Source organism: Falco naumanni, chromosome 12, assembly GCF_017639655.2.
Source record: "Falco naumanni isolate bFalNau1 chromosome 12, bFalNau1.pat, whole genome shotgun sequence".
Lineage (NCBI taxonomy): Eukaryota > Metazoa > Chordata > Aves > Falconiformes > Falconidae > Falco > Falco naumanni.
The window spans coordinates 24100182-24120363 of NC_054065.1; the positions used below are offsets into that span (position 1 = coordinate 24100182).

The following is a 20182-nucleotide window of genomic DNA, read 5'->3' on the forward strand; positions in this document are numbered from 1 at the left end:
CCATTCATCTGAGAACTCACATGCAAAAAGCAACTCTGAGTTTAATCCTAAATGAAGAAAAATACCTAGCTTAATACACAACTGTAAAAGAAACATTTTCTTTTAGTGATCATAGCATACTCGGATTACACAATAGCTAGTATTCTATAGATACCTCATTAGCACTCAAACATATAACTCATACCCCAAAAAAACTTTAAAAAGTTACTCCAAAAGCTACTGCATGTAGGAAAGTATTACACGCAGAAAGTTGTCTTCAGAAAGTGGAAATCAGATCAAAATAAAGAAGTTAAATAAGAGAGAGTAACCACCACCAAATTTTAAAACTAGGATATGGCAATACAAAAATCCGCTTTTAACAAGCAACATGCTTAAGGCATGAAGTAAAAAAGAATATTTTTCAAATGTCAGAAATAATGGAAGATACCAGAGAATCAGTGAGGGAAACAAATATTTAAGTGCTATGATTAGCAGTTTCCAGTTGGACATCAGAACCTTTCACTAAGAAGGGAGTGCAGCATCACTGAGAGGTTGCCCAGAAAGGATGTGGAATCTCCAGCCCCAAGATACCAAGACTCATCTAGACAAAATCATGACTGGATCTAGCACAGATGGATCTAGCACTGACAACAATCCTGCTTTGAGATGGAGGAGATGACCAGCTAATGCTTCCATGAATCTGTGCGGCATTCAGGAAAGACAGAACCACAACAGAGATTGCAAAGAAAGTATTTCACAGCTGTTCACTACGAAAGATATGTTACCATTCTATATTAGGAATGATTTTCAAGACTAGTCTCAAACCAAAGTATCAGAAGCAAAATCTAATTGATGAAAAGCAACTACACGAGTCAAGAGTTGTAGATGAATTGAAATATAAAAATTACTGAGTTATTAATTGCTTACATCAACCTCAGCAAAAGAGGAATAAAATTACACAATTTACATTAAATTCCTTAAAAGGCTGTAACAAAGCTTCTGAGATCTACAAACTAGTAGTCTTTGTACAGCATGAATTAATAGAAATGAAAACATGAGTTTGATATATGAGAAAAGATTGATACCTTTATTTGCAAAGAAAAATCATGCTTCATGATTATACTGCTTTTCTTTAAGTCAGCAACATCTGGAAGTATCACATACACTGAACCAAACAGATGATCAAAATATCAAATTAATTTCTACATCAAGTACAAAATTAACATCTGGGGAAAACCAATGCTGGCTACAAGTAGACAGTGATGAGTCCAAAATTAGTTACTATCACTCAAGAAAGGAGCTGTTAGAGATGCTCTATTCCCCTAAAAATCATTTGAATACTCTGGGGCAACTAAACAGGCAGTAGGAATACTGGAATTATTAGGAAAAGAACTGAAAAATATACAGAAAATGTCATTCTGTCATAAAAATCCACTGTGTATCAACATTTTGCACAACTTGTGTATCTGGTTAACCTCTCTAAAATGAAAGGTTGCATAGTCAGTAGAATAAGCAAAGGTAGAAACAAGAGGAGACTGAAAAATAAGCCACTTCACTTTAGAAAGATGACTAAGATGAAGGGAATACATGTCTATAAAATCATGAATGGCTTACAGAATGAATCTTCATTATTTCTCACAATACAAGAAAGAGAGGACACCCAAGAAGTGATCAGAAAGCAAATTTAAAATAATGAAAAATACACTTTTTTATGAAGTGCATTAAAAAATAAGTTAGATTAATTCCATGACATCTCAGATGAAACCCCTGAGTTTATTTCAGGTGGTCCCAAACCCATAAACAACTGGAATTTACAAAATGATATCGCAGAAGGATCATGTTTCTCACACCAGCTCCTGGTAACTCTTAGGGAGGACACTATGCTAGATGAAAGCATCATTTCACCCAGTATGGCTGTTCTTATCATACATACATGGAAACCCAAGTCTAATCGTGAGCAGCTGGTAGCCATTTCCTGATGCAACAAGTGAAATGTGTAGATTACCGAGTGCTAAGAGAAGCACAGAGCACCAGCACCTTCCTCCGTTTTAAGTGTCAAGCTATTACAAGAAGCAGTAATTTTCATCCCATTCACAGCTGTGGAAAATGTATGCCTCCATACTTTGTCTGAATAGGGTAAAAAATGATACCAGAAGAATACAGACAACTCTTCAGAATGAGGGAGAAATATCTGGCCAGCTGCGGAATACAAAAAGCTTCTCCAGGAACCAGCCAATGAAAGCATTTGGAGATCTCCCTAGATAAATTTCCTCCTACATTTCTGTCACATAGAAAAGTGTTTTCCATCTGGGATCAAAACAAGTGGCAACTGGTTTCCTGGTTCTAAAAAGAACGTAAGTGAGAGGAAGTTATAGAAAACCAAAGTTTTTGTTAGAGAGGGAAGCTTATCAGGTTACTTCTTAATAGATGTGAAAATGTTTCTATGTACCTGATTAGAGGATGTCTAAATAATCCACTGACATTCTGCCGTAACGCAGATTTCAAAGTCTTGTGAAAAAAAGTAATGCAGAAAAGATTCCATAGCCAAGACAAAAAGGAGCCTCTGACTGTATTTACAAATGACTATTTTGTTTCTGTATTCTCCATGTGACTAGAAATCTTTCCATTCTGCTTACTCAGCAATTTCCTGCCAATATAAGACATCAAGCTGGAGATACCTACTGAAATTTAGCTGCCAAAATACAGAATAAATTCAATTCTATAACTCCACTTTAACCCTGCCTTCTATAGTAAGCATGGAATTATAAAAGATATGAATATCAGCTAAGGGAAATATGCCAATGTAATGCACCCCATATTACACAGCTGTATACTGCATACACCTCAAGTAGCTGTGCAGAATTTTAGAGGAAAAAAGTTGAGAAATATGCTCCAGATAAAACTAGTACGTGGAGGGGGAAAAAAGTAGGTAAAACTACTTGCAAATCTGGGAAGGTTAGTAGGATTTTGTAATTGCCTGCCCTGGATGCTAAGCTCTGCAGTATTTTCAGTGGCAGACTCAGGAGAGAATGCACTTGTAAGACTCACAGCTCACCCCAGCTCAGGATGCACAGGCAGCACCATCATGACCCTGAGGACACCAACCAGCCTGAATGGCCCTCAGCAGGCTCACCTGGGGCATCCACTCACACCCTCTGCCCACAGCCCAGGAGCTCCAGATAAGCTCGAGCTTGGGCATCTGCACCGTGCATGGGCTGTGCTGCAGTTGTGCCTGTCCCCTGCCTCCTGTAGGGGACTTCAGCTGCAGCCACATCTCCATCCTCATCTCCTGCTGGCTCCAGACTGGCCGTCCTGGATGGACCCCCATTTATCACTTTGCCTTGGCTGGGGTTCTCAATGGACCCCGTTATGAGCATTTGGCCACGTCTTGATGCTGTGGGACTGGCCGGGTCAGGGTGGGCACTGCTGTGCTGGCATCACCTGCAGCGCGCTGATTTTCAACACCACTTTTACTCTTTGTGCAAACATTCTAAACTCAGGAAAGCTGAAGTAAATGCAGAAGTTCAAAACATAACACAACAAGGAAACATCAATCAAATGTGAAGTAAAGAAAAATTGTGAAGAAACAGTAATGTGGAAAATAACCTGGGAGTGATATTGGGCCATCACAAATGAATTGTGAACAATTCTGCAATGTACTAAAGAGGATTCTCATATTTAAGACATGAGAAGGAAAGGTAAGGCTTCGGCTCAAATATTTGAAAGGTACAACACAAAAACTAGAAAATGTACTGTAAAAAGCAATAAATTAATTTTAAAGAACTAGAATTTTAGCTAAAAGAGAAAATCAAAATTAAGGTATATATGCACGCTCAAGTTCATGTGAAAACTGGTTACTGCATGAAGTTAGGAAAGAAACTAATAATTGGGCTTAATTTGGGGCAAATTTGGTTTTAAAAGACAGGAAATAAAAATAATATCTTTACTTTCTCTGTATGGACAGAGAAGCACCAAAATAATCCAGCAGCATTGTGAAATGCCTGGCAATGGATCCTATCACAAAAAAATTGTACAAGCTGAAAAATGTTTACAATACTGCAGAAGTAGGTGGACTAATAGGTTATAATATGGAAATCTGCATCAAAATGGGTAGAACAAACTATTTCTATAACTACATAAAAATCCAAATGAATTATGAAGCCAAGTGGTTGCTCTTATTACTATTATTATTTCTGTAAGTCCACCTTAACTCTGGAAACAACAGTATCATTGCGAATACTGATAGCAATTAATATTGAAAGGTTTCGTTAACCAGGATTTTCACCATTTGGGCACTGGAGATATTACTGAACCTTCCCCCAATCCAAATGCTATCTGCCATGTGAAGAAATAAACTTTAATTATGCTGGTTATAGAAGAGCAGAAAGCAATCTGTTCTCCTGTTGCTTATGCCTGAGAGGCCTGGTTCTGACCCAAACAGTAAGCGGATGGAAATAGTCTATTAACATGACTACCTTGGTAGTAAATCACTTATGGAAAATATCTGTCTAGATTGTTCACTACAGAAGTGAGTCTAGCTGAGGATTGCTACCAAGTGGTGGTGTATCCTGAGACATCATAATTACAATTGTTATTTGATACAGAAAATCGCCGATGCTGAGTTGGCATATATCCCTTGTGTCATTTATAATTTACGTATGAAATACACAGTCGGCCCATATCCTCAAATGTAAACTTATAAAAAGTATGCAAGCAATTTCCTCCTGCACAAATCACAGCTATAGCAGCACTGTCCTTAATCAGGAAGCAGACTGCTTAAGATTTCTGAATTTTAGATATACTGAGCAGTTCACACTGCTTTAGACTGTGGTGATGCCAGTCTTTAATTGGGGGACACTAACTCATCACACCTGGAATCACAAATTCAAAGTGGAGCCTGTTCATGAACCCTCCCGGTGTCCAGTTATGAAATTGATATAAGGGTTTAAGAAGACATTTCAGTACCCAGGACAAAGAGTGACGTATTTCAAAGAATTGCCTTAATTATTGTCTATTGTACAGCAACTATTTAGCCATAGAGTTCATCTAGTAGATAGTAAACACGTACAAATCACGGTCTCGTAAATATATCGTCTGCCTACTTAAGAACTTTTGACCGTATGTATTCATAAAGTATAAAATGGAATTTGCTGGGGAAAAAATTAGCTGGCCTAAACCATTTTGAAGTTTAAAACCATCTTTTTCTCCTTGGATATCCCTGTAATTTCAGATAGCTATTTTTTGGTATCTGTAATAGAAGATACATATTGCCAGAAATGTAATCAAAGTATCTCCAATTTTGGAGAATAAATATGAGATGTGGCTTGATGTAAATAAAAAACCTCCAAAGTTGGCACTTTCTAAGTTTCTTTTATGAAAGCTAACTTATTTTTGAAGCCCAGAACACCTGACAAAAAAAAAAATAATCCTTTTGCAGTTGCACTAATCATAAATTTCTCACTACTTTCTCACTCGATGCAAACCTGGCAGGGACCCCAGCATCCTGTTGACTGCAATCTCAGGAAGCAGGATATGGGAGCAAGGGAGTTGAAAACTTTTCCTTTCCTTCAGTTTAGGAAATGAGAACTGGAAGGTGTGCTGGCTCACACACATAGGTTAATGGTCTGACCACCAAATACCTGGGAGTATTCTCAGTATGTCAGCTTTGGGAACTGAAAATTGAATAAGCAGCAATAATGAAGTTCCTTTTCACTCCCCCACTATCTCTTCTTGTCATTGCAGATGATGACTTTCAAAAGTCAGTAGCTTTCTAACACTTCTGCTCAAAATGCAAAATGAGGTCTTTAACCCCTGCCCATGACAGTTCAAAGGATGGGAGTGGACTAAATCTCCAAAATAATTTGACAGACTATCACAGAAAACCAGCATCTCCATGATACAAAACCTATCAGAAATAAAACCATGGAATTATTTAACATAAAAAGCTCATTTTGCTTCATTTTAGCAATAGGATTAAAGGCCTTCCATGAAGGGAAATCAGGATTCAAAAGCCACACGGTGTTTTATAACTTGATTTTTTTTATGGACTCCACTACACACACAAGCTTTTCATTGACACTTTTGCATCCTTTATATTTCTTATTCTATTTGATATATCTGTTGGCTGAAATGCCCTTAATTAACTGCTTTACCTATGTTCTTTCCCTTGTAATACACATTCCAGTTATTTATTTATTGTCAATCACAATAAATGGGTTGGAAACTGTGTAGGTAGAAGAATGAGAACAGGGGAATGCATATTTTAATTTTAGATCAAAGAATTTATCAACTCAGAAGTAAAATTATCAGAAATAAAGATTCTACTTTGTTTTAAAATATATATATGTACACAGCTATTAGCTAGCTTTTCCATTATTTATAAAAAGAAAGAAATCAAACTTTCAAAATTCTGACAGAAAAATGAAGAAATTCAAAAGAGCAATATTTAGGAAGAGTACAGAAAGGTGAAATCTAAAGCCTGTTCAAAAGCTTGCTTGGTAGCACTGGAATCTGTTTTCCTTTGACTCCGCAGAGAAAAAAGTAACTAACATTTTCTTCATCTTCTTGCCTTAGAAAGAGTTTTCTTGCAACACTAGACAATACAGCTGCCACCTTGACAGAAGGCAATTAAGTCTTTGCAACTCTGAACAATACCCTCTGCAGTAAAGTACAGCTCTTTTGCACCAGTAAGTACATGATACATATTTATTTGCATGTTAAGAATAAATTTTTAAAAATCAGCAAGATGTGAGTAAAGAAAGATGCCTAAATTCACTGAGACCAGAATGGTACCTTCAAAGACTAAATAAAAGCAATAGCAGCACTTTCAGCTTTGCCTAGAAACAAATGCACTGGAAAAAAAAAAAAAAAAAAAAAAAAAAAAAAAAAAAAAAAAAAAAAAAAAAAAAGAAAAAAGAGTGCTTTTTTTCCACACCATTATATATGGCATATTATAATAGAATCATGAAAGGACTACAAACTGTTGTGCCTGATTGAACATGTAAGCGTTTGTAGAGCAATCCAGGTAAAAAGCAGCAAAGGAAAATGAGGCAAGGATTGTGGTATAAGGGCCAGAAGATACTAACCTCCAGTTCTCCATACAGAGCAAGAATGATCACATCAGCAGTATTCTGGTAGAATTTTCTCATGTGTGAATGGTTAGGGAGAAGGCAAGAAGGTTGCCAATTCTTTTTTCACTCTCATAAAATTCAGGTACCTCAATTCATCTAGATTTTCTGATTGTTTGAAATACTTTGTGACAAACGTTCGCAAAGAGGATGAGACCAATATGTATCTTTCCTACACTGATTAGATGTCAATAACCAGCACAGTTGGCAAATTTTATCAGGCTGTAGCAATTCTCTCTCGTACCCACGAGCCCCAGGGGAAGACCTCTCTGCAAAAAAAGATCTAACAAACTGCTCATGAATGCACTGCTACACCACTCTTCTAAAATCCCACTCATTACTATAAGCCATAAAGTTATAATTTTGAAGCTTTTAATATGTTAGTTTGCATTGTAAAATGCAAATAAAGTTACACACTGATCTATAAGTGGGCACGATCTACAGACGTACAAAAACTGAGAACCTATGCAAAGGGAGAAACGCTACACACCTATGTGCATTTCTGACCAAGGCTAGAGTGAAACAGCTGAACAGAACATAAAGTTTTCATGATCAGTCCAAAGAACTGAGATGGGAGTAAATGTGTTACAGTAAGCACTTCTACCCACCCTGTACACTATCCACATTAATAATACTTCATTTGATGAGTAAATATTCTTTGTGTGATTCAATAGATTAATTTGTGATTCAACAGATTAATTTTGAAACTTTGTGTCACTAAGTTCCAAGAGGTACAACCGGTACTTTGCAAAAAGAAAAAAATGTTGATGAACTGCAGAAAATCTTAAGTTACACAGTAAAAGCATATTCTGCCTCATTTTTGGCATATTTCCTTGAAAATTATCATTGTGACGTGACAATTAATTTTCATGAGCAGGGTCCTTACAATTCCATCTTCCACAGGTCAGATTTGGAAACACTTCCTTCAATGATGCCTTCCTATTTCATGTAATTCATTTCAGCCTTTAGTCCTCAGCCTTATTAATCTATTCTTTAATGCCTCTTAATCATTTCTCCCTGCTCTGCTTCTACTGCAGCAGTCAATTGATGCTTTATTGAGCAATAGTCTCCCCCATTTTTTTCCATTTTATCTGCCCGTTCATACTCTCACAGTCAAGTTTAATCCACATTCTTGTGTATTTCACTATAAAGCAGTGATTTCTGTAAACTACTCTTCCTCTGATTATTAACACAGCTAAAATTGTTTTAGGTTAACATTTCACCACAAACCACAGACATGCACATCAGCATTTGCTTTCATTATTCCTATACTTTAAAAAATAGTTCTAACACGATACCTGTGTTTTTCAAGTTGTGTTGTTTTATTTTTCATTTCTGTGATGCTGGCAAAAAGTATCATTATTATAAATTATAATTATAAATTATTAATCATAAATTAATTTTCATTTCTACTACCAGGGTTTACTTTAAAAAACACTGTGCTAAATTCACTTATGACTCAGCATATGCACCAACGCACAAGTCCTGCAAAGGTGTACGGAGTCTAACTGGACGTGTATTTGTGCCATATCTATACTGTAGAACCAAGGATGAAGATACAACAGGATCCACAAAATAAATAAAAGTTAAATAGAGTTTTAAAAATGCAATAACGAGAGGCATCTTAAGGAAAATGCTAGAGATTGTTTTATAAAATACGTTTGGAAAAAAGAAGAGACATGAAGTGCAGCAACCGGCTGAAGAAGTTCTCTCTCAATTCCCTGTAGAACAAGTTCTACCTTTAAAATGTTTTTAAAATAAATTTCAAAGAAACTCTTTTTTCCCTATTCCTAACAAAAATCTAGGTTTTGGCAATGGACAGAACGTATGTGAATAGAACGAACCACAACATACCTTTTAATGTATGCTCAAAACTTCACTTTTCCTACTTTATTTTGACATGCACTTTTTGAAAGTTACAGGTAGATTCATTACGAAACTATACAACTTGCATGTCAACAAGGTCCATAGGCTTAAAAAACATAGCTGGTGGTCTCTTTTCCACATCACTGTGTGATGTGTGTTTGGGTTTTATTAAATGAATCTTATGAATTAAAAGGGAGATCAATCCTTGTCATATTACAGAAAAAACTAGCTTAATTTTAGTTGAATTCCAGGCTCAGCTTACTGCCTGAATTTTTAAAAGTTGTTCGTAATTTTAAGACAATATCAAGACTTTCAAAAACACTCAAAGCCTGGACGTTTTAACATTACTGAGTACACAAGTGCCTGTCAGAATCCCAAAACTACTATTCACTTCTGAAAATTCATACAGCATCTTTTATGTCTGTTGCTGATCTAGATGAAAAACTCTTCAACAGTACATCCCAAATTGCTTTTGGTGTTTTCTTGGCTTTCAGTCTCTGATAGAAGTCAATTACCATTTTGAAAAGGCCAAATTTAAGCATTTTTTTTTAAGAGTACTTACCATCCAAACACGCTTTGTAAAATCTTATTGCTATCTACCCAAGCTGATCACGTTTTTTCTTCTCTCATTTTTCTGTATTGAGTCTACTTACATTATCACACAGGAGGCTCTTATTTTCGGTGCCTGTTGCATAACAGTCACAGGGTTTGCAAACATCAATGGCTGAAAGATCTGCACCTGCTTGTCTGTAATGGAAATCCTTGCACAGCTCACAGTTCCTTCCTGCATGAAAGAAAGGTTATGCATTATGGCTTCCAATTCATTAAAATTAGCTGTATAATTCAAAATTAAAGACTCTATTCCTTTGAGAGGATTCTATAATTTTCAGGACGTCCATTTTAATGCACCTTTCATCTCTACCTGCCAATTTAGTGATCCAGAGCATATGAAACAATGAACCTGTTACAAACTATGTTTTACTCCATTAAACTTCCATCTGTTATATAATACCACACTTATATAAAAGCTGTGCCATGCAAATGCCTATACATTTTTTGGAAAAATTATCGTTGAACCTGAAACTTTTCTTTTTTCCCTCTACTAGATAAAGCCAAGAAAACTGAAATAGAAGAGAAAGGTTATTAAAAAAAAAAAAAAAGGTATTCAGATCTACTACTTACACATAATAGAAACATTAGAGCAAAATTTGGCAACATTTTTAATGCTATCAGACTGGTTAAATTAGAGTGACAATATTCTGGATTTAAATGCTCTAGCATGTGCAACAAACAGCTTTGAAACTATAAGAATTATTTATTAGAATGTGTTTTGCACGGAAGATTTTATACAAGATGGGACCAAATTTTAGCCATGTTTTCCTGTAGCTTCAGTACTGACACAATTCCTGCACTATCTGGATAGTTTAAAAATACGTATAACATGAGAATTTATTGGAATGTCAGCCCTTGAGCACTACTAATTTCAGCTGACACAAGACTTGGCCAAAAAGCGACTGTAAAACAAACAGTCCGTTCTCTTCTATGTGACTTACCAGCTGTGTTGTGTTGACAGTTATCACACACTCCACCACTGCCTCTGTAGTGCTCCTGAGGAAAAGGGTCCATCGCTAAGTCATAGTGGCAGCTTACAGCATGGCTGTAACATTGACAAGGTTTGCAATTATAGGCATGAACTTGGTCACCTGGACGAAAAGGCTTATCGTTGTACAGGGGCAAACAGCGGTCGCACTGGAAAAAAAAACACAAACAAACAAAAAAAACAGAAACCCAAGAAAACCTAAAACAACTACTTTACCTTAGAAGAACATCATTATACTCCATGTTTCATTCTATGTGCTTTCTCCCATTTAAATATGAAAAATCTTGGTTTAGACATGAAGTGAGAAAGCATATAGCGAAATAATAAACCCACCACTTTTTATAAAAAAAAAATAAAAACTTTTAAAGTTACATTAACAGCAGATTAAAATCAAGGAAGGTCAGCAGAAGAATAAAATTTTAAGTATTTAGATACTCAACACAGACTACCATCTCAAGATTCAGATTTAGTTAAACTCAAAAGATGCAAATAGTGCCTACTGTGAGGTACAGAAGACATATCCACCTAAAACATCCATTTTGATGCATTTTAAACAATGTCTGTTATTGTAGTAACTGTAGTTTGTACAGTTATCACTTGAGCTTGTGAGTGAAACAAAAAGCCTCCTATGGCCAAATATGTGATACTGTACAGAGTATCTGAAATATCAGCACTTCTTAAAGTGCATTTATTTAATGAAATTTTCAAGAAATATTTAAAAAAAAAACCACAAATCTCTAAACGTATTCAACTATTATATTTTAAATGACACCAATGGAATATTAGGATATTGGGTACGTTGTTAAATAAACATCTAGATAAACTATTTTCTTCAATTCTTTTCAGATTTATTAGATACAAAGACTAACAATATTCAAGTACTTAACTAGTGTAAGTCCAAACCAGTAAAAATATTTTTTAAGTAGTTCAGGAGCACCTCAGAAGCTCATTTTTCCTTTGGGTGAACTCAAAATATTACCTTCTAAGTAAAGCTTAAATTTATTGTACCTACTGGTTCCTCAAGAACTAAAATAAAATTTAGTTTCTTAATGAACGGATAGCATTATTGGACAATTATAATCTCTTTATGGTGAGCAATCCAACTAGTTTTTAATGAAATTGGCTTAAAAAATGGTATATGTTGCCACCAGAGAGATGTTTAGACTACTTTTTTTTTTTTTTTTCATTTAACTGGCATTACTAAAAGTCCATTCCCAAAATACTGGTGCCTTTTGCTGGATCTAAGAAACAAAATCTATTGCAATTATAATTTCCATGTTTCAGAAGGCATTCAAAGGCTCCAAATTAGGTTGCTTCTGTAAAGTATTCGGCCATTTCATTCTTACGTGACAGAAGCATGCTGATCTTTCTTCATGGCTACTACTCCAAGCACTATTATAATTATTTAGACCCTGTGTGTCTACATCGCCTATACGTTAATAATTAGGAAACAATACTGATGCTTCTAAACTGTTTCACTCACAGCTGATGCTATGGGTGAAGCATCAGCTATGAGTAAAGTGAGAAACTGAATGAGAAAACATAAGCTTAAGACAGTCCAAGAACTGCGGAGAAGTCACAATTCCACAAAAACATCTTGGGAGAGAAAATGAAAGCACAAGAATTTATCTGTTGAAATTTAGGTTTAATATATGAAATTAACAGTAAGAGGTAAGATAGCAATAGCCACTGTACTTTTTTGCAACCTGTTAGACACAACACAACAAAACCCCGCAACTTTACCACAGTGAGAGAAAAAGGAAGTTTTTCTTACCACAGTGAAAAAAAAAAAAAAGAGAATAAGAAAGAAAAAGGATGAAAATTAGTAGGCCTTCACTTGAGACCTTGAACTCTGACCTTTGTTTATATCCTAATTGCGATTAGTCCAGTTTAAGTACACCGAGGGGAATGCCCTGACCATAGCTATTACACAAGTTACACAGCTTAAACTCATTCAAGTCCTTCCCTCATTCGCATCCATCTTTCCTGTCTCTGCTCGCTCCCTTTGTCTCTGCATTGAGGAAAATCAGCATTACAGAGCAGCAGCAACATGAGACAAAAAGGTTCATCCAGGCATTGCACACCTTGGGAAGTGCAAGGAAGAAACCCTAGCTGCCAGCCAAGCCTTCCCACTCACGCAGCTTCCTCCTCGCAGCATGTCTACAGAAATATATCCTCCTCGAAAGGAAAACAGCTCAGGAAGAGCTACCAACCTGCCAGCCCTGAATTTCCATTTGTGCCTGGCCAGCCACACAGTGGCTGAGAGCATTCATCATTTCATTTCAGATTTAATCCTAGATCAGTTACTTATGCGCACCTGTGCTTGCACCTATTGGTAAATGACACACAAGCACTAAGAAGAGAGAAAGAGACGGTATTTGATTACATAGCATGGAGCCTCTTCGAACTACCATGTCTCCTGTTCTGTGACTTTTAAAACTTTGGCAAATTTAAAAGTCTTGGCAAAAAAAGTAGCCATCCAAAAGCTGGCAAAACCAGTGAAACAATTGCTGTTCTAATAGTTGTCACATCTGTTGCATTAAGTGTGCACTGGACCCCCACCTCATCCTGCGGAGTTACTCACACCTTTATTAGGTTAAGAATTGCATTTAACTTCCAGACCTGCTGCGTTTAACTTTCAGTTTTGGCAGCATGATGATGTACTTGGGGCAATCTTCAGTTCTTCATTCATCAAATATAAACTCTAGTTGTTCAAAGCATAGTTGTTGAAATTTTCAAAGGTACCAAGAGATTCAGGTTTCAATTCTTGGCTACCATGTGTGAAATAGATAGGTAAATTCCCAAAAAGCCTTTGACAAATCTGAACAAGGTCTAGCGGTAGATTTACAAAGAACATTAACTTTGACAAAACAAGCCTTTCTCCATATCCTTAAAACCCATAGACATGCAGATGTCCTTATTCTCAGTTAAATCTAGGCCCTTCAGAAAACAGTTAAATATACAGCCTTCCCCATGGACAATAACAAACATATTGTCTTGATATATAGTATCTGAACTGCTCACCTGCTGTGAAAGCAGTTTTCTGAGAAAACATTACATGGAGCCAGATGATCAAAATACCTAGCTCATCTTGGCCCAATTCGTTAGTCTAAAGTTATGATTAAAAATGTATTTCAAATAATGAATTCAGATTTTTTTAAAAAGAACTATCATTATTATTAAAAAATTTCCTTCTCAAAATCCCTGAATCCAGCACACTTACAGAAAGATCACCTGTGACTTCAGCCTAAGCCTTTACACGCCAAGTTCCTTATTAGGCACTAAGAATGGTAAGGACAGTGCCTCTGAAGAAACACCCAATAATTATTCAAAGAAATACTTCAGAAGGCAATAGTAACAATACTTTGAGACTTGCAATAAGTCAGAGTCAACTAGAACCTTCTACTCCAACACTTAAAATATCCTGCTGCTTGCCTCTGGGTTACATTTTTTTTTTTTTTTTTTTAACATTACATTATGTAGAATTTATTCCTTTTTTTCCCTTTCCTGTGTAGGAGTTCCCACCTCACACCCATCAGTCAAAGTTCAATTGCAGTAAAGGTGTACATGTACACCTATAAAACTTTTATACATTTTATACTATTATACATATACTTCTATAATACACATGTTATTAGCAGTACACACATAAAAATCTGCTGAAGTGATATCAAGGTTAGAATGCCACTCTCTCAGTCAGTTAGAAATGCTGTCTTGCCTTCAAAAACCTCTATTATGTGTATCACCCAACCATGTTTATTTATGCTGCCCTGCAAATGTTGACTAAAAGAGGATAGTTAATCACATATTGCTTTTTCCCCTCCTACAAGACCCCAGTCTGCACCCAAATGGACAGTACACTTTCACTCCGTTTAGCTTCATTAGCCAAATAAATATGGCTTCTAGGCAATATCTATTTCACTGTAGCTTAGCCCCGCTCTGAAGACAGTCATCTCAATTCCCCCATGGCTTTTGCTCAGCACCCTCACTACAGCGTTTGACTACCTATCAAGACCACATGTTAGCAGAGTTCTGAACCGTATCTGTCCCTCCTGAACTCCCCAAAGACCAAAGAGCTTTTACATTCAAAAGTCCGGGTGTATTGGAGGGAATTAAAAAAAATAAAGCTAGAACACTAAGTGACTTCAATAGAGATGAAGAGTGTTTTATGCGGTTCCATCGTAACACTCCACGTACCTTAAAAGGATGCAACATAATTTGAGAAACTAAGCACAGACATAACAGATGGTTTACAAACACCGTATGCCAAAGAGCATTTTAAGATATTACTGTTGCTTTGCAATGGCAAAGTAACTGACAAAGAACATAAGATCTGCCATTCTGAATGCCAGACTCCAATAATGGGACACAACTGAGATCTCAAACACTGGCACAGATGTTTTCAGGCAGCATAAGATCTATTTCTACTCAACTCTTCTTTCATTTATGCTTTTTTTGGTGAAGTTACTTGAAGCCACGCTAAGTCCTACAAAATCAAAGCATATGCAACCACAGTAATTCTGACAATCAGGCAGCTCAGTAAATTAATTCACACAAATTCTCCAGGATTAAAATTCAAAGCTATTTTCAAATCAGCCATCCACTCCATCTAACTCTCGTTTAGACTCCAACTCTGTAGGACTTCTAGAAAATGAGACGGAGAAGGCATGTTTTGTAGCTGATGAGTTCAGTGTGTGTTCTCGTTTACTAAAGCTCTGACTTGCTCAAGATATTAAATTGTAAGAGAACTTGTGCTTGTTTTTCCCTCTTTCTATTTGTCTATTTGGAATAAGCCTTTAAATTTCATTCTCCTGTAACATTAGAGAATGCTGTAGCCACAGTTACTAGGTATTCTAGGGATAATTTTACTCTTCTGGGGAAGCAATTGCACGGGGTTTTTTGTTTTTTGGTTGTGGGGTTTTTTTCCAATAATAGTTTTAGTGGAGTGAAAGAAGAAAGAAGAAAAAAAAAAAAAAAAACAAACCACAGATTGGCTAATCACTTGGGTACTTACATGGAATATGTGAAAATCATAGAAATTCAATAAATATACATGGCTTTATGATCTACAATAGCTACTTCCAGCAACAGTGAAGCACCAGCCCAGTTGTGTCTCCATTTTCTTTCACATTAAATAAGTATCCTGCACAGTGGGTGAGCCCCTGAAAATCATTTTCAGACTGGAACTGCCTTCTTAGTTTCTGAGAGGTGACAGCAACTACCATAATGCTAGTAGCCATCTGCCTACCTCTTCAGTAAAACTTACAAACTTCAGATCAAAATGTATGAGGGATAATGATCTACTTCACAGTTCCTTCAGCATGTCATCACCTGTGCAACAAATCACAAGGTATCTGAGACTGCGACAAGTTCTTTCAGTATTTCAGCAATGCTTGTAATCAAATTGCTTTAGAAGCCTGGATCTTTGAACTGTGAAATTACACTAGTTTTCCAGGGATGGATTCACGGACAAATCCATAACTTCCACAGACATGCCAAAAGTCATCTAAAATTTTCAGGCAGGTAAGGGCACTGGACTAGGTACCTTTCTGCTTGCTGTCTCCCAAAACTCCATTCAACCATCTGCCTGCTTGATTTCCTTTCTTTTTTATTCTGATATACCAGCTTCCTCCCAGGCCTGTCCTCTGGGTACACACGTTATGGCACACGGCGTAGCAAAAAGTGCACTTTTTTGCTAGCTTGCTTGCTTCTGCAAGCTTAAAGTCTTTGTTATTGAGTGACCACTTACTACAGTTAATATTTACAGCTCTTCAGGTACCATGTATCATTAATTCCAACGCCTAACATGATGATACAGATTAACCTTTAACTAAGGTTTAGACAGATTCTTCTGTAACAACATAAAAAGCCTTATTTATCCTATTCTTGGTAAATCAACAATGCCGTATTCAGTTTTCAGACAGCAAATGTTTAAGAACATTAATTATTTGCACAGAAAACCCTGAAGACCTGAAATCTTCCATTTTATATCCATTCACACTCTCACTTCCTTTCATACCCTCTCAAGCATTTATCAGAGTTGCTTTATTTAAATTCTATTTTCTATTATCATTTCTACAACTATTCTGCTACATTTTTCCATTATCTTTCTCTACTAAGTTCTGTATGACTGATTTAAAGAAGGCTCTGAGGTTTTAAGGTAAGGCTGATCTTGTTTGATTTGTTTTTTCGTGGGCTGTTTCCAGTTTTTCATGTGACATCCAGGAAAGTTTTTGAACATACTGCCACTCATGTCTATAAATTAGTCTGCATATAAATGTTACCAAAAACTGGATCTGCTCGTAGTGCATCCATTTCCATTTGTAAAAGGCAAAGCTATTTCCCAGAGCAGGACACAAAGCATTTATAAAATAATTTGTAAATTAAGTCGTCGAATATTTTTTTCATAAGATGAGACACAAGCTCTGTAAGGATTTATTTCCTCTTCTTTCTTAATCTGGCCCTTCAACACCTGCAAGTCATTCCTAAGCATTCCTTTCTTCCCATCATCTCAAATTTCATAGCAACATATTTCTACATCAAAACAGAACTCAGAAAAAAAAAGAAAAAAAAAAAAAGAAATTCCATTCGGTATGTCAAATTTCATAACATGGTAATGCAAATAACTAAACTAAGATTTCTATTTGTAACAATTTATGCAAATTTTTAGTTTCTGGTATTGCCATGCTGTGCAATACCTATCCAGATGTATATGCCAGATAAATTTAAGATTGTAATTTTAGTTGTATTAAGTATAAATGTGACAAGGACATACTCTGCCATATGTTAAGAGCTTGTCAAGCGACCTGATTTCTGGTCCAAGATACTAAAAAAAACCCAAACCCAAAAACCTTCTTATACCCCCTCTGTTGTGGTGACTTACTGCTAGCACAGAGCAGAAGTTAAAAAAAGACTGCCAACAGTGCAACTTCTCAAAAATACTTGTCCCCTCCCTGCCAAAAAAAGTATGCATTTGGAAACTTCCTTCATCAAATGCTTAATTGAATCCATCATCATAAATTATTATTATTCCTAATTCACTGGGGTGGGAGCCTAAGAAACATAGGAGTAAATTTATAAGACAGAGTTTTATCATTGCCAATGATAGACAAAAGTCAGGATGGACTTTGGTTTTGCTTTTAAGTGTTTGCTTTACAAAAAAAGTCAAAACCTTTAAGCTGTTCAGATTTCACGTAAATCCTTGATAAAATTCAAAGTAGTTAGTGATATATTTGAAAATATGAATCCTATTTTATTACAATTTTATTTCTAATTTAGTAGATTCTAACATAGTTATTAAATAATGTGGGAAATAATTAAACATTCTTATTGTACTCTGAATGGATATGGTTAATTCAAGCATTTCAATTACAGTTACAATGTGTAAACAAAAATGTGACATACTCTGGAACAACCTATTAACATTGACGGAAAATATCTGGTAAGGCAGATACATCATTAAAATGTATTTGGTTTGTTTTCACAAGGTAGCATAAGACTTGCAAGAGTGCTTGGTGAATTTCCAGATCTTATTAAATATTTATAATTAATCCCTACAAAGTAACATTTCACAATGTGTGTTCTAATTAAAGGGACATTGTCAGCTTGAATTTTTTTTTCTAATTTAACCCATCTAAAAACTTCAAAATTCTATTCAAATGTCATTTAGACTGTAGATCCTACACTTCTGCTTAAAAAAACAAACAACAACAACAAAAAAAAACCATACACAACAAAAAAACAAACAAACTTAGATCCCCTATGAAATTTTATAAAGATCTTTCACATGATCATCAGCATCAAATGCTCTCAGGTTAACACCTCTTGTTCTGTTCTAGCAAGCACAGACTGCTTGGAGGTTTTTTGATGCGAGGTAAGTCTCTCCTTTGCTACTGCTCTCGCTATTCCATAACCCATTCTTAATTTTTAGAAAGCTTATTTCCAAAAGGTATAAATGCAGCAAGGAATGCAACCTGTTGCCGTGACAGAAATCTAACACTCAGGGTGGATAGTGGGATACTGCGGGATTCACTCTTTCGATGTAGCTCATTCTTCCTTAACCTCAACTGCATCTTTATATATATATATATTCTTCCTTAACCTCAACTGCATCTTTATATATATATATATATATATATATATATATATATATATATATAAAAATAATCAATCTAGGGACAGAATCTTTTCTTCGAACAAGCTTTCTGAAGTCACGTATCACGATTCTCCTTTTGCTAAATTGTATGTGAACAGCTTCCAAGAAAACCAGAGGTTGGAGGAAATAAGTGCAAACTGACACCAGTATTCTAAGCTCTCCCCTACCTATTTCTCTAGAAGGCCATGACTTACAGTAAACCACCACATTTTGGTTGTCCTATGGCCAAGAATTATAAAACTAGTAGGAAAATTATAATTTTGCAATTTGCTAGGTTTCAACTACACAAAATCCCTTTATTGAGAAATGCTGTTATTAAGAGCAGAGCATAGCAATGATAAGAACACCTTCTCTAGACTGTATCTAGTTTCATTCATATGGCCTTTTAATTCCAAGAAATTTAACCTTAACATCAACTATCTGAAAACACTGAAGAGCAAAAAGTAATACTAAGTTTGTTCTTTTATTAGAACAATAATGTTGCTACTACAGCTTATTTTAAAGATAACCAAATGTCATATATGACTGACTGTAAAAAGTACAGGAAATTGACATTTACAGGCTGTCCTTAAATAAGTAAATTCAAAGGTCAATTTTCAATGTTTTAAAAAGTCACTACCCAAATCACTGGGTTAGACCAAAATAATAAGACCCCCAAGAAAATAACTTCCAAATACAAATGTATGGGCATGTCTAAGTATTTTCTTAACTGTGAAAAGACATTTAAAGCCAATTCCAAAATGTTTTAATTCTTCCTATCTTAGACATATTTTGTAAAACAACTGCATTAAAAGGTATCATTCTTCACTGAAGTCAGAGACTGCAATATACGATGTCCCAAGTACCTACAAATGTTCCAAGTATCAGATAGTAAATCCATGTTGGTGTTTTACCTTGATTTAGGCATGCAGCTCTGAAGCAAATCTCCAAATTTTCTGCATTTACTGTGCTTTAGTTTGCATCATGGAGCTGTCTTGGACCACTTGAACTGTTCCCTTTCAAATGAAACTAAATGGGTAGGTGAATTCCAGGACTTTGCCTACTCCACTCCATCTACTGAATGGGTCTGGAGTCCATAGGACCAGACTGAAAAAAAAGCCCTGGAGTAAATCTGCTGTGAACATCAGGTGCTCATTACCTTTTCACTCTACAAATCATTTGCCAGTTGTTACAGCAGGTAGAGCCATAATCTTTATTAGATGCTGACAGTCTAAATTCAGGTTTGCATCTAACGTTTGTAAGTGGCATAAACCTCTAAACAAATCAAACCCTCAAACAGAGCACTCCTAACGGTCTGCGATGGAATGGCTTTTGGCCAGGTGGGGGTGAGGGGGTTTTGTTTCATTTAATACAAACCCTGCTATGGGAAGTTTGCCTATAAAAGCTAGGAAAAGACTAAAACACATGCACACACTCTTTCCCAGGACTAAAATCCCATTTTTGAGGCTGTTCATA

At 35.9% G+C, this 20182-nt stretch overlaps 1 protein-coding gene across 1 annotated transcript in view; it reads right to left on the reverse strand.

The window, feature by feature from the left end:
- The window catches only part of USH2A (usherin), a 391715-nt gene that overhangs the window by 327006 nt on the left and 44527 nt on the right, over positions 1 to 20182 (reverse strand). Inside the window, exons 9-10 of the mRNA XM_040612018.1 lie at positions 10526 to 10721; positions 9626 to 9756 (exon numbers count right to left, since the gene is read on the reverse strand). Of these exons, the coding sequence (XP_040467952.1) occupies positions 9626 to 9756; positions 10526 to 10721 (327 nt within the window). The remainder of the gene's footprint in view (positions 1 to 9625; positions 9757 to 10525; positions 10722 to 20182) is intronic.